Raw genomic sequence first — 12298 nt, forward strand, 5'->3', positions numbered from 1 at the left:
CAGTGTATTGTTAGAAGGTGTTCACTGTTCAACAATACACACTGTATTGTTAGTTACCAGGATTATCTGATTATAATAGGTACCATAGGTATTATTAGCTCTTGATAATATACTTGTGTGCGCAAACATAGAATGCTAAATAAATACGAAATCTATTTACTACCAAAGTCTTAATGTTTCTCTACTCTCTTTCACCTATTATTGCCGACAATTTCCTGTAAATGCCGTCCAAATGCTCATCTGCAACACACGCAGTGGAAAAAATACTCGGGGGCTCGGTGTGATTTAGCCCCCGAAATGCCAAAAAGACCCCCCGTAAATTTGCATAGAGTTCAATGCAAACCAAATTTTAGAGTGCTATTTTAATGCACGCAAGCTTGAAAAGTAGCCCCCGAATAAAAATAAAACGCGAGAATTTCGTCAGGCTTTGTGTAATTTCGCGTGACACAGCTCGGTACATGTGTAAATATAGATTGTGACCGCATGATAGAAGTGCTGAATTAGATAGGGCAGATGCAGTAGTGCATATATATGCATATATATATATATATATTAAAGTGAAATTCCTGATGAAAAGCCAGAAAATATAATTTGCGAAAAATGTCTCCAGTTTACGTGATATTGTAGCTAGCATCGTACCCGTATCTATATATGCATAGAGACAATGAAAGGATGGAAACTGAAGTAGTAGTTTGAAAATTGCATGTGTCGTGAAAGGAAACATATATTTGATCAATTGTGCAGCCTGTACGCTTCATCATGTAAAATGCTGTGTGTTAACACAGGCCCTTGGAGGCTCAAGTTTCAAGTTTCAAGAAGAGTATAAGAGCGAAGCATATTCGCTCTTTCGCTACATTTTTGCTACCTTGGATCCAGCTCAGCTAAATAAATTCTGATTATCACTTGATTTTGAGTGGTATTTCATTCTCAGTTATGACTTGCTGAAGTGTTCTAAAATATAATTGCATTTTTTTGTGGTTAGAAACTTTAACCACAAAGCCACATTTAAACAGAGTTGCACATGTTTTAGTTCTTCTATTGATCAGATTTCACTGCAATAAAAACGAAGCTTGCGTATAGGATGCGCTCAAAAACTTTGCTGCTGATCCCGTTACGCTGACTTGTTTGCGATCTGTTTACACCCAACTGTAGAGACTGCACATTTCCAGGAAAACGGAAAATGGACGGAAATCACGGAATCACCCCCTCAGGCTCTGAAACGGAATCACCAGTTTCACAAAAAATAACCTCCCAAAACACAAAAATAACCTTTAAACAGCTCAAATCACTCCCAACACACACAAAATGATTATGAAAACTTATCTTACATTCATCACTTTAACTCTCCAAAAAAAATTACAGATCCAAAAAATTTTTTTTGCGGAAATTGCGGAAATGTGCATTATTTCTGAATTAAAATGTAAAAATTTGCTGAAATGGAATTGAAGTGGAATTTAGTAATCTAAATGGAATTTAGCAAATTTTGAAGCGGAAATGTGCAGTCTCTACAACTGTGACCATCCGTGTGAGTGTTGGTGGCTAGTTGAGGTATCTATGAGTATGAGACCTGTGCGAATGCCATGTCACGTCGCGACGTGAGTTTCGTAGCTGCAGCAAGCAGGAGGGACACAAGCTGCTTTGGCCCTTACAAGTATACATTATTAGTTTTTTTATGGCCTTTGAAGGTGAGGTATAATTTTAGGCATTTATGAGAAGTTATTTGGTTCTCTCTGGATACATTTTTTCTCTCAATTTTTCGTCTCAAACTGAGAAAAATCACCTTTATGAATTGATGAAACGTATTCTTGTGAAGAATTTTAATAAGTTGCTACAACCACGTTGATCGGAAGGAAGGCTTAGCAGTTAATCGCGTGGGATCATTCGCTGTTCTCATCTGCTTCCAATTGCTTGACTAAACCATCTGCAGTTGTTACATCGCGCGTGATGGATTTTTTTACCGCGCACCATCTGTTTTATGCTTCGTACTATTCCTTGGAAGCCAAAACATTCATTGGGGCGCAAAGTCGCAAAAACAAGAATAAAAGCACTCGCACGTGCAGACAGGGGTAAGATTCTGGTGCTTTTTTTGCTTCGATTTTTTTTGTCTTTGAAGCTCTATATGTTATTATTATTATAGGGGCGGGTCCCGCATCCAGTATGAGCGTTCTTTAATACAGACAGTCTCCGTTTTTTGCCGGGCAGGTGGGCGAAGTGGAAGGGTGTTAATGCTCCTTGCTAATTTAATGGTCATGTCGTGAATGCATTATGCCTTGAATGCAATTAGACGAAGTGTGTTAACTTCCTAGTAGAAAATGTATGTATTCTGTATATATATACAGGTGTGAGTCTGTGCGCAAAGGAAATTGAGATTCGAAGTGAGAGCAGTTCAGAGCCTAGATCCAGGGCTTAGAGTCTAGTCAGAGCCTAGATCCATGGCTTAAAGACTTAGAGTATAGTTCAGAGAGAAGAGACGTTTAGCAATTTTTTGAGTCTTTTTAATGGGATGTCAATACTGACACTATTTGCAATGTCAAAAATACATCAATATTGAGGTGTAGTTTCACCTTCAAATATACGTCAACATTGAGACGTACTTTCAACCTTATGTGTCAAATTTGAGACATATTTTTAATGCAGGCTTCGAAATTTAAGGTGGCAAGCAGCTCAGGTTTACTGCCTACCAGTGAAAAAAATACACGGGGGCTCGGGGCGATTTAGCCCCCGAAATGCCAAAAAGAGCCCCCGTAAATTTGCATAGAGTTCAATGCAAACCAAATTTTAGAGTGCTATTTTCATGCATGCGAGCTTGAAAAGTAGCCCTCGAAAAATTAATTTTAATTTTTTCCCTGCTGCCTACTAGGCCAAAACAAAATATATGTGTGGTTACCGTTACATGCCGGAAAAAAATAGGGTAGGTAGGTAGGGAAAACATTTTATTTCCTTGAAATATTTTATTTACGAACCAAACCGAAGGATGTGCGTTGTGCCTTTTGAAGCAGGAACTGTCCAATTCATATATTTAAAAAAAAAAATTTTGACTTTAATTTTTAAAGAAAATTGACAATAAAATGTTTAGGGTTGCTGGGAATAAATAGGGTCGGTCGGGAAACCGTAACCACACCTATATTTTGTTATGGCCCTAGGGTCAGTTTGTTGCCTGCTCTCAATATCCACAGAAAATACTTGCTGCCAAGAAATTCCTAGTAAACTATAGTAAAAACGTCAAAGATTCTGCCTGGGTGAGTTAATTTTTGGCCCGCCTTTTTCTCTGGCAACAAGTAGTTGCTGCCTGGTAAAAAAAGGTCATTTCTGATCCTGCAACGTCAAATATACGTCAATTTTAGGAGGTAATTTTCTACGTCAAAGATAAGTAAAATTCAGGGCATATCTTCTCCCGTGGTTATTGTTGGAATTGTAAACCTCAGATGGAAGGGTAGTTATCGGAGTCTCCGGCGGGGCAGTGGCGTGTTTTTGTGTTGCACGGCGACAGGGATGCGATACATGGCAGATGGGGGTTTTGCCGCAAACGGGACGCTCGACGCCGTAACACCGCTCGCGTTACCGCAGTGGATGCTGCGCGCTCCGGCTGGCGCATCCCCACAGTCTGTGTTCACCGTGCGCGATCGTCGGATGCTGCGCGTGCCCCGCGGTGCAGGCCAGCGTTAGCGTCGTCTTTGACTCAGCGACCACAGAGTGCGATCTCCGCGTAACGGCGGGAGGCGGTGGAGCAATGGACACGGAGCAGGCCGGTGTGTGCGCAGGGATCGGCGTCACGAGAATCGTCCCCGTACCGATGGACGTGGTGCCGGGTGACGCCGGCGCGACGGTGGGATGTAACGTGACGGCAGACGCACTGGATCACGAGGAATCGGGTGACGACACTCTTCTCTGTGAACTCGACATTGTCGGTGTGTCGATGCCAGATGCGGTGCACTGCGTAGTGCCCGTGTGTCTAGAGTTCGAACGCGCTGTTCACACATGTATATATCACGAATGCTTAGCCGTGTGTCATGTAGTTACACGGCTGACTGTCGTGTATCCTCGTGTCGATTCCCACACTCCCCACTCTTTTCACCCCCCTCCCTTTCTGCTTAGTTACCCCCAACTCGTCCCCTTGTTAGGTGTTTCTATCGTGAGGGACGTCCTCCAAGCGTGTGTTTAAAGATAGTCTAACCCTCCCCCTTCTGTACTACTCTAGTTAATGAGGAGACCTAGGAAGTGCAGTCGCCTGATTCCGATAGAGTCGAACCTCTATAGTAATGTATACTATGTAGTACAAGGAATGTATGAGCTCCTCCCTCGCGCAGCAGGGTTGCTGATGGCGTGTGTTCTCTCTCTTGGTGTTCAGAAATCAAAAATGCGAAGATCGGCAAGCTGGCGCGGCCAGGGGACGCGGCGCAGCCGGAGCAGCAGCAGATGAAGGATTTCATTGACCTGGAAGATGAGAAGCCCATCAAAGTGCGCGTCATGGTGCGAATACCCGTGAAAAAGTATCCGAAGGTACGTACACACAGGACGTTGCTGACGAGCGAGGCTGCGGTGTAGTGATGTCCCGATGATCGATTATAATCGAAAATCGATCGATTATAGTCTCAAATTCGATAATCGATTATGAAAACAAATAATCGATTATCGGAAATACCAAAACAAACAAACAAGGAACTGTACTCACGATGTGTGAATTGATATGACAAGTAGAGCACAAGTCCTGCATGGGCCCGTTGTCAGAAACATCGTAAAGTTAATGCTAATGTTAATGCTACGATAACACTTACGACTAATGTTAATGCTACGAGAGTCTCCGTATTGTTTGTTACATTGTGTTGGAGGGGATATTCCATTGGCAGGACATTAACTCGGCTACACAGCCTACTTACAACAACTTACAGAACACAAACAACTTACTTACTATAATAAAGAACAAGTCTTGATCATGTTTGTTTAATCATGTAACTTTTAATGTTTTAATAAAGGCATATAAACCATTTCTTTTTAAATTGATTAAATACTGTATTAACCGATTATCCGATTATAAACGATTATCGATTGGTTAAGGGAAACCGATAATCGATTATGAAATTCCAGCCGATTCCCATCACTACTGAGGGGCCACATTTGGTTCGTGTGACTCCCTGAAAATTCTGCCATTCTAACTAGTTCGTTCCAGAGCAACGCCTCACAGAATTACCGTATTTTTTCAGTAAAAGTCCAAAGAAAAATTGGCAGACGTGCAACCGCATGAATCTTAAAAATAAGCACGTATGCGTTATTGTTAATATCTTTAATTTTGAACTTCAGACTGCAGACTCCCTCATTTTGCTGCGGACTCCCTCTTTTTGAGGGCAGGGGTTCGTTGGACTCCCGTGTTCAAAAGTTAATTTCTACCCCTGGTGTCTACATGCTCGGGTGTGCTTGTGTGGAGATACCTTTTATGTTGAATGTTTGTTTTGCTTGGTACATATAATCAAGAGCTAATAAATACTTAGGTATTTATTAGCTCTTGATATAATGTATTGCCTGCAGATTTATATAATGTATTGTACAGTGATACAATTTGTAAAAAAAAGAAGAAAGGGAAAGATCAATCAAATTTGTTGAGTCGGCCTCTTTTTGGCGGGTCGGTCGGGCGATGGCAAACAAACAATATTTTTATTATGGCTTGGGATGCTGCAATGCGAGGTTGATCGTTGAAATTCGTACTGTTTCCGCAACGAAATTTATGGAGAGTGGGGGTTTGACCAGTCGGTGTTAAGCTGGGTTTACACTACCGACTTTCTGTTGGCGAATTGGCGAATTGGACCAACTTCCCAACTATACAACTGGGGCCCGTTGCCAGAAAAAAATTAGTCTTAACATTAACCTTAAACTTAAGTGTTTCTCTTAAAGCGTTGCCAGAAACTTCGTAAAGTTAAGAGAATTAAAAATTCTCGTACTTTTCTCTTAACTTTAAGAGATCCTAGACCCTCCCTTAACTTTAATATTAAGATGAAAATAACACATTTAGACTAAGAATTACAATTATAGTGATATTATATTTTATATTAATGAGTAATATCATGTTTTTTTCTTGAAAAACACGTCAAAAACAATTATCTACGATCGTGAAGCCACACAAAGTGTCAAAACATTTACAAATGCCGTATGCATTTGTTCTCTTGTTTTAAATACTTTTGCACTGACCACACGACTCTCGCGTCTCGTGAGAATTGCTACAGTGTGAGAATTTGTCTTGTTGTTGCAGAACCTTGGTGCAGAATAAATTCAAGACCGTGTCGTTTTTCATCAAATATTATTTTATATGTGGTTTAGCCATCATAATATGCATAAATTACGGTGATGTACAATAAATGTGTATGAATTTGAATTTTGTGATCGATTCCCATCAATCAGCCAGCCTTGTGTGAAGTTCCTGTTATCGTAAGTTTTCACTTAAGTAAGTTTAGTTTAAGTTGGTTTCTGGCAACGCTATTAAATTAACCTTAACATTAACATTAGACTTAAAATTAATCGTAACTTTACGAAGTTTCTGGCAACGGGCCCCTGGCAATCAGCAGTGTAAGAGTGCAAAAGTTGCAGCGCAACTGCGTCTAGCAACTAGTTGGGAGATTAGAACATGTTCTATTTTCGCCAACTCGGTGTTGTCGAATTGCAAAATTGGACAACACAAAGTTGGTAATGTAATCCCAGCTTAAAGTGTCTACGTCACGAATCTCCTGAAATTTATAGTTGAAACCTTATTTTGTAATTTTAATTCAAAGTTAGTACTTACGTACTAAATATATCCTCAAACTCTCACCTGATAAAAATGTTTTTACGTTGGTTAAATTTGCAAAAAATCTTGACGATTTGAATTAGTGTTATTAACACTATTTACCCAGTACTGTACAGATACTGGCGTCTCTCGGTTGCTGCACTGGTTGCTGTGGTCGATGTCGTCGTGATTTGTGTATGGTGCACAAAGTGGGGCCCAAACAGTTTCTGTTTTGATTTGTGTTAACTATATAGAATATAGAATATAGAATATAGGAAAAATAAATAATATATGTTCATGAAAAAATTATAAATAAAACTGCGAAATGCTATTTGTGTTTTTTTAATTTCTGCCAACAAAAATGTTTGTGACATCCCCTTCAGGATAGATCAGAGGCTAGATTAACTAAACGATAAACAATGGTGGGCAGACCAGTTCAATTCAGTGCATCGGAAAGAAAACGAAGGAGAAAAAAGCAGAAAGAAGATTATATGAGAAACTCCCGCTTAAGTTTACAAGGAATTTCCATGGCTGCCACAATAATTTTGCCAATGCCTCGTTTACCGCAGATGTTCGCTATGTCGGCTAGCTGCGTCTGGGCGCCACGCAAGAGTTTCAAATTAATGGCGGTTGTGTTTGTGTCGAGCGTTTGGTTGCATCCAATGCACCGGCAAATTAGGGAGTATAAAGAAGGTATATAAGCATGAAAAGTAAACAGAAATGCTAATTGTATTTTCATACATTTTATTTTGTACAAATAACACACAAATATACTACTTGCTGGTGCTAGAAATTTGTGACGTAGACAGTTTAATGATGGGATGCTGCAATGCGAGGGGAATTGTTGAAATTCATACTGTTTCCACAACAAAATTGATATAAAGTTGGGGTTTTGACCTATCGGTGTTATGCCGGTGCTCAGGGAGTTCTATGTGTGTATTCAGCATGTGTGTTCTTCTCTTGCAGTACAACTTTGTCGGCAAACTGCTTGGACCAGGAGGAAAGACACTGCAGCAGCTGCAGGAGGATACATTCACAAAGATGGCCATCCTTGGCAAGGGTGTTATGCGAGACAAGCAGAAGGTTGGTACACACAGCTAAGGTGTGGTGTGGTGGGGGAGGGGTTATTACGTTACATGTATCATATCACGTCAATTCACGTGACATAACTTTATATTACATCACATTACTTTAGGTCACACTACACTACACTACACTACATTACTTTACATAATATTAATACCTAGAGTGTACAACGAGAAAATAGTGCTATTTCCCCGTTTTCCCGTTGTACACTCTAGGTATTATTAGCTCTAGATAATACTACATTACTTTACACTACACTACAGTACATTACCACTACATTACTACTACATTACCACTTCATTACTACTACAATACCCCTACATTACCCCTACATGACCACTACATTACTACTACAATACGCCTACATTACCCCTACAATACCACTACATTACTACTACATTACCCCTACATTACTACTACAATACCCCTACATGACCACTACATTACCCCTGCATTACCCCTACATTACCCCTACATTACCACTACATTACTCCTACATTACCACTACGTCGTATATTTCCTCGTCAGGAGCACGAGCAGCTGATGAGCAGCGACCCGAAGTACGCTCACCTGAAGCTGGAGCCTCACGTCGTCGTCGACGCCTACGCCGCACCGAGCGACGCGCACGCTCGCATCGGCCACGCCCTCGCCGAGCTCAAGAAGTTCATGGTGCCGGTGAGTGAGTCATTGTCACAGTGGCGACGCGAGCTCGTTTCCGTGCGGAGACTGAATCTTGTCGCCGTGGAGACGGGAGCTCGTTTCTGCGCGGAGACTGAGTCTTGTCGCCGTGGAGACGGGAGCTCGTTTCCGTGCGGAGACTGAGTCTTGTCGCCGTGGAGACGGGAGCTTGTTTCTGCGCGGAGACTGAGTCTTGTCGCCGTGGAGACGGGAGCTCGTTTCTGCGCGGAGACTGAGTCTTGTCGCCGTGGAGACGGGAGCTTGTTTCCGTGCGGGGACAGACTGAATCTCGCAAATTGTAATTGACCTGTGTTGCCATTTGATACTCAGAATGTTTTCTCATGCCTAGTATTTGAAATACCATGTAGTTCATTATATTGTGTCATTAGTAATTCCTACAGCAGTGCTTATTCTACTCTCTCCTGGCACATGGTCTTATGCCCTTAAGCCTGTGAATATTTGTTAGTTCCCCCAAAAGTTTCTTCGATTGTGTTATGATTTCATCGCGTGGTGAGGCAGGGAACACGTTGTTTCGCGTTGCGGTCAGCGTGGCAACGATCCACAAGGCGACTCGAACGATTTCGGTCCGATAACTGGTTCCAAACGATGACGATGTTAGCACAGAGGGTGACAAAAAGGCTTCGTTTAAATTTGCGTTCGTTTTAATCGCGGCGAACGCGATCGTATAGCTCGCAACACTTACACCCGGCCTATATTTATACCGCGCCGCTGAGCCGCTCAGCCTCGTTGTTTTCACTACAGACCACAGCGGCCTGGGCTCTGGCTAATGCTGCGGCGGTTGTTGATAGAGCGCGCCGGCGGCAGCTGTGCAGCGTCTTCTGCATCTTGACTCGCATATCCGTTACGCACTCGACATGGGTGCAACATTCTTGCGCCGTACATTCGTGTAGGCGGGAGGGGGGGGGGTAGGTTGATTGAGCGGGGAGGTAGCGATAAGGGATGGTGAGAGAGAGAGGGCAGAAAGAGAGTAAGAGAGAGAGAGAGAGAGAGGGTGAAACAGGGAGCGAGAGTAATGGAGAGAGAGAAAGAGTAAGAGAATGGGGAAGGGAAAGACGGGAAGAGAGGGTGAGCGAAAGAGAGAGAGAGATAGAGAGAGAGCGTGAAAGAGAGAGAGAGAGAGAGAGAGCGTGAAACAGAGAGAGAGAGAGAGTGAAAGAGAGAGAGAGAGAGAGAGAGCGATAGTACGCGTGGAAGATTACTGAAGCAGACGAGTGAAGCCGCAGGCAGCTAGGGTTACACGTAAGAAGCGCACCGATCAACCGGAGCGAGGCTGGTACTGTTTTTTCCCTCTCATAAAGTGAATAGCTCACTAATGTAGCGATGCAAACTTTATCGCTATCGTGCCGGCGGGGACGGCGGCTGCAGCCTCACGCACGATCCGTCGCGGGTCGAATGCGCCTCGCGGCTAAGCACGCGGGATTTGTTCTCGGATCAGAGGCTGAGCCGCGTGTGGGCACAGCAGCGGATTGCGTCGCTGGCTGGCTGCTAAGCCTGCCACGGTGTCCACGGCAACCACAGCATCACTGGCTCTCCTCGCCCGCCATCGTATCCACGGCACCCGCAGCATCCCTGGCTCTCGTCATGCCGCTGTCGTATCCACGGCAACGCAGCATCCCTGGCTCTCGTCATCCCGCTGTCGTATCCACGGCAACGCAGCATCCCTGGCTCTTGTCATGCCCCGTCGGATCCACGGCAGCTGCAGTATTCCGGGTTCACGTCATACCCTGTCGTGTTTAAGGAAACCACAGCGGCCCTGGCTCCTCTTACCCATCTCACGTCCAATACAACCAACAGCATCCTCGGCTCTACACCTTCCATAATGTCCACGGAAATCACAAGATTCCTGGCTGTCCTCACACCCCATCACATCCACGGAAACCACAAGATTCATGGTTCTCCTAGCCCCCCTTATCGTGTCCACGGCAACTGCATGATTCACGTGCTGCGGATGATGCAAGGGTGTGCATGGGATGCTAGAGTGGCAGAGGATGTTGCGGTTGCCGTGGGTTACGCGCACGGAGTGGCGTGTGTTGGCTGACCGGTATGAATTACGTGTGAGTAGATATTAGTGCCATGGCCACATGTCATCCCATCGATGCTGTCTCACCCCATACTCGACCTTACTAGCAGCACTCTGGTAATACAGTCTAACCTGTATATATAAGGGTTGATAAAGGAAAATGCCTAATCTGTGACTTATAGACTGACTACCCTCTGTTCTATAGAAGTTATCAAGAGCTAATAATAGTATACCTTATTGGAAGAGGTTTTGCTGCCACTCAAGAGATGCGTTGTAGTTTCGGTAGTGAGTATATGATGCTCACGTGCCATCGATAATCAGCTGATCATGCATAGAGAATCTTACAAAGCGATTGTGTGGTTTTAGTTGTGTGCGGATATTCGCAGGGCGAGTGTATTACAGAGCTGTAACTCATGTCACACGATAAGATGGTTCTGTTACGGGCGCGTGCATACTCAGTTACGGATCACTGCACGCTGCAGTGACAGGACGTGGAATCTATGTTATAAATCACATGGCTCTGGTATGGGCAACCGTATATCTGTAGTGTTGTAGTCGTCCACGAATGCCGCGGACGTTTTGGAGTAGAAGTTTACTGTGATTACGATTAAAGCAGTTAAAAGCATTTAAGTGCGCTATTAGCGTTCACGCGAAAGCATGATTCTCCAGTGTGACGAGGTGTTAACTGCAAATTTGTAAATGGGAAGGAACGAAAAAGCCCCGCTCTCTGCTTAGCGGATTAAGTCGGGCAAATTTTCGCTTAGGAAGCGATAACTACAGTATAATGTCTGGGAGGGGTACAGTTACAGGCGTGCGCATAACTGCGTACTCAGTTACAAAGCACTCGTGTGTGTTATCTATATACAGTGCGATATAGTACTGTTCGCTTCTGTGATGTACTGTAGACTGCCTCATTTTTGCTAAAGTATATGTAGGGTAAACTGGGGTAAAAACGCTCATGGGGTAAAAACGCCCACTTGACTTGTTTTCACTGCTAGTGAAAAATGACAAGATGAATTATTAAATGGAATATATTTATAATAAGTAAAATGTATATAAATATTAATAATGAAAAGAATTAAATTCATTAACATATTTTAAGGGTATGTATAGGTGCTGTTGAATAAAATGTGAAAAATAAAGTTTAAAGGGATAGTAGACTAGGATTTTACTGCATACAACTGTACTTACTGTACATAACAAATCGTCTATACCCACACGTATTTGTTACCAGATACCTAATTTAATTGTTATAATTAATTACACATCAACGCTACGAAATTTGAACGGCGCCATGACACCCGCGACACCATGCTGCCACCCAAAAAGTTGCGTATTTGACAATTTATTTGCACGTTAAAGACTGAGGGCTATTCACAAAAGTCCAATTTATTTATACCTAAATGCTATTTAACCGAACGATATTCATTTTGGGCAAATTTATCCATATTATAACTGAAACTATATGTCGTTTATAATATAACAATCCTTTTGCTTTTAAATTAATAAATAAGAACACACCTCGTTCTGTAGCCCTTTGCTGTAAAGTGGTTTTGCCCAACTTCAATCATGCGCTTTGAGTTGCGCCGCCCGTCGTGTAATCAAACTGTAGTCGTTAGTTTTAAAACATTTTTTAATAATATTTTTAATGGTGATTAAACCATGAAACTTTTTATGGAGCGTAATTTTAACCTAAATTAACTGAAAATAACCCTAGAACCTAGAGTAAACGATCCTTTAAA

The 12298-nt window shown here is 42.7% G+C and overlaps 1 protein-coding gene across 1 annotated transcript in view; it reads left to right on the forward strand.

The window, feature by feature from the left end:
• The window catches only part of LOC106812565 (KH domain-containing, RNA-binding, signal transduction-associated protein 3-like), a gene marked incomplete at its 3' end in the record, with an annotated part of 24458 nt that overhangs the window by 3748 nt on the left and 8412 nt on the right, over positions 1-12298 (forward strand). The window contains exons 2-4 of the mRNA XM_014816465.1: positions 4349-4500; positions 7718-7834; positions 8366-8512. Coding sequence (XP_014671951.1) covers positions 4349-4500; positions 7718-7834; positions 8366-8512 — 416 coding nt within the window. The remainder of the gene's footprint in view (positions 1-4348; positions 4501-7717; positions 7835-8365; positions 8513-12298) is intronic.

Source organism: Priapulus caudatus, unplaced genomic scaffold (genome assembly GCF_000485595.1).
Source record: "Priapulus caudatus unplaced genomic scaffold, Priapulus_caudatus-5.0.1 Scaffold662, whole genome shotgun sequence".
Lineage (NCBI taxonomy): Eukaryota > Metazoa > Priapulida > Priapulimorpha > Priapulimorphida > Priapulidae > Priapulus > Priapulus caudatus.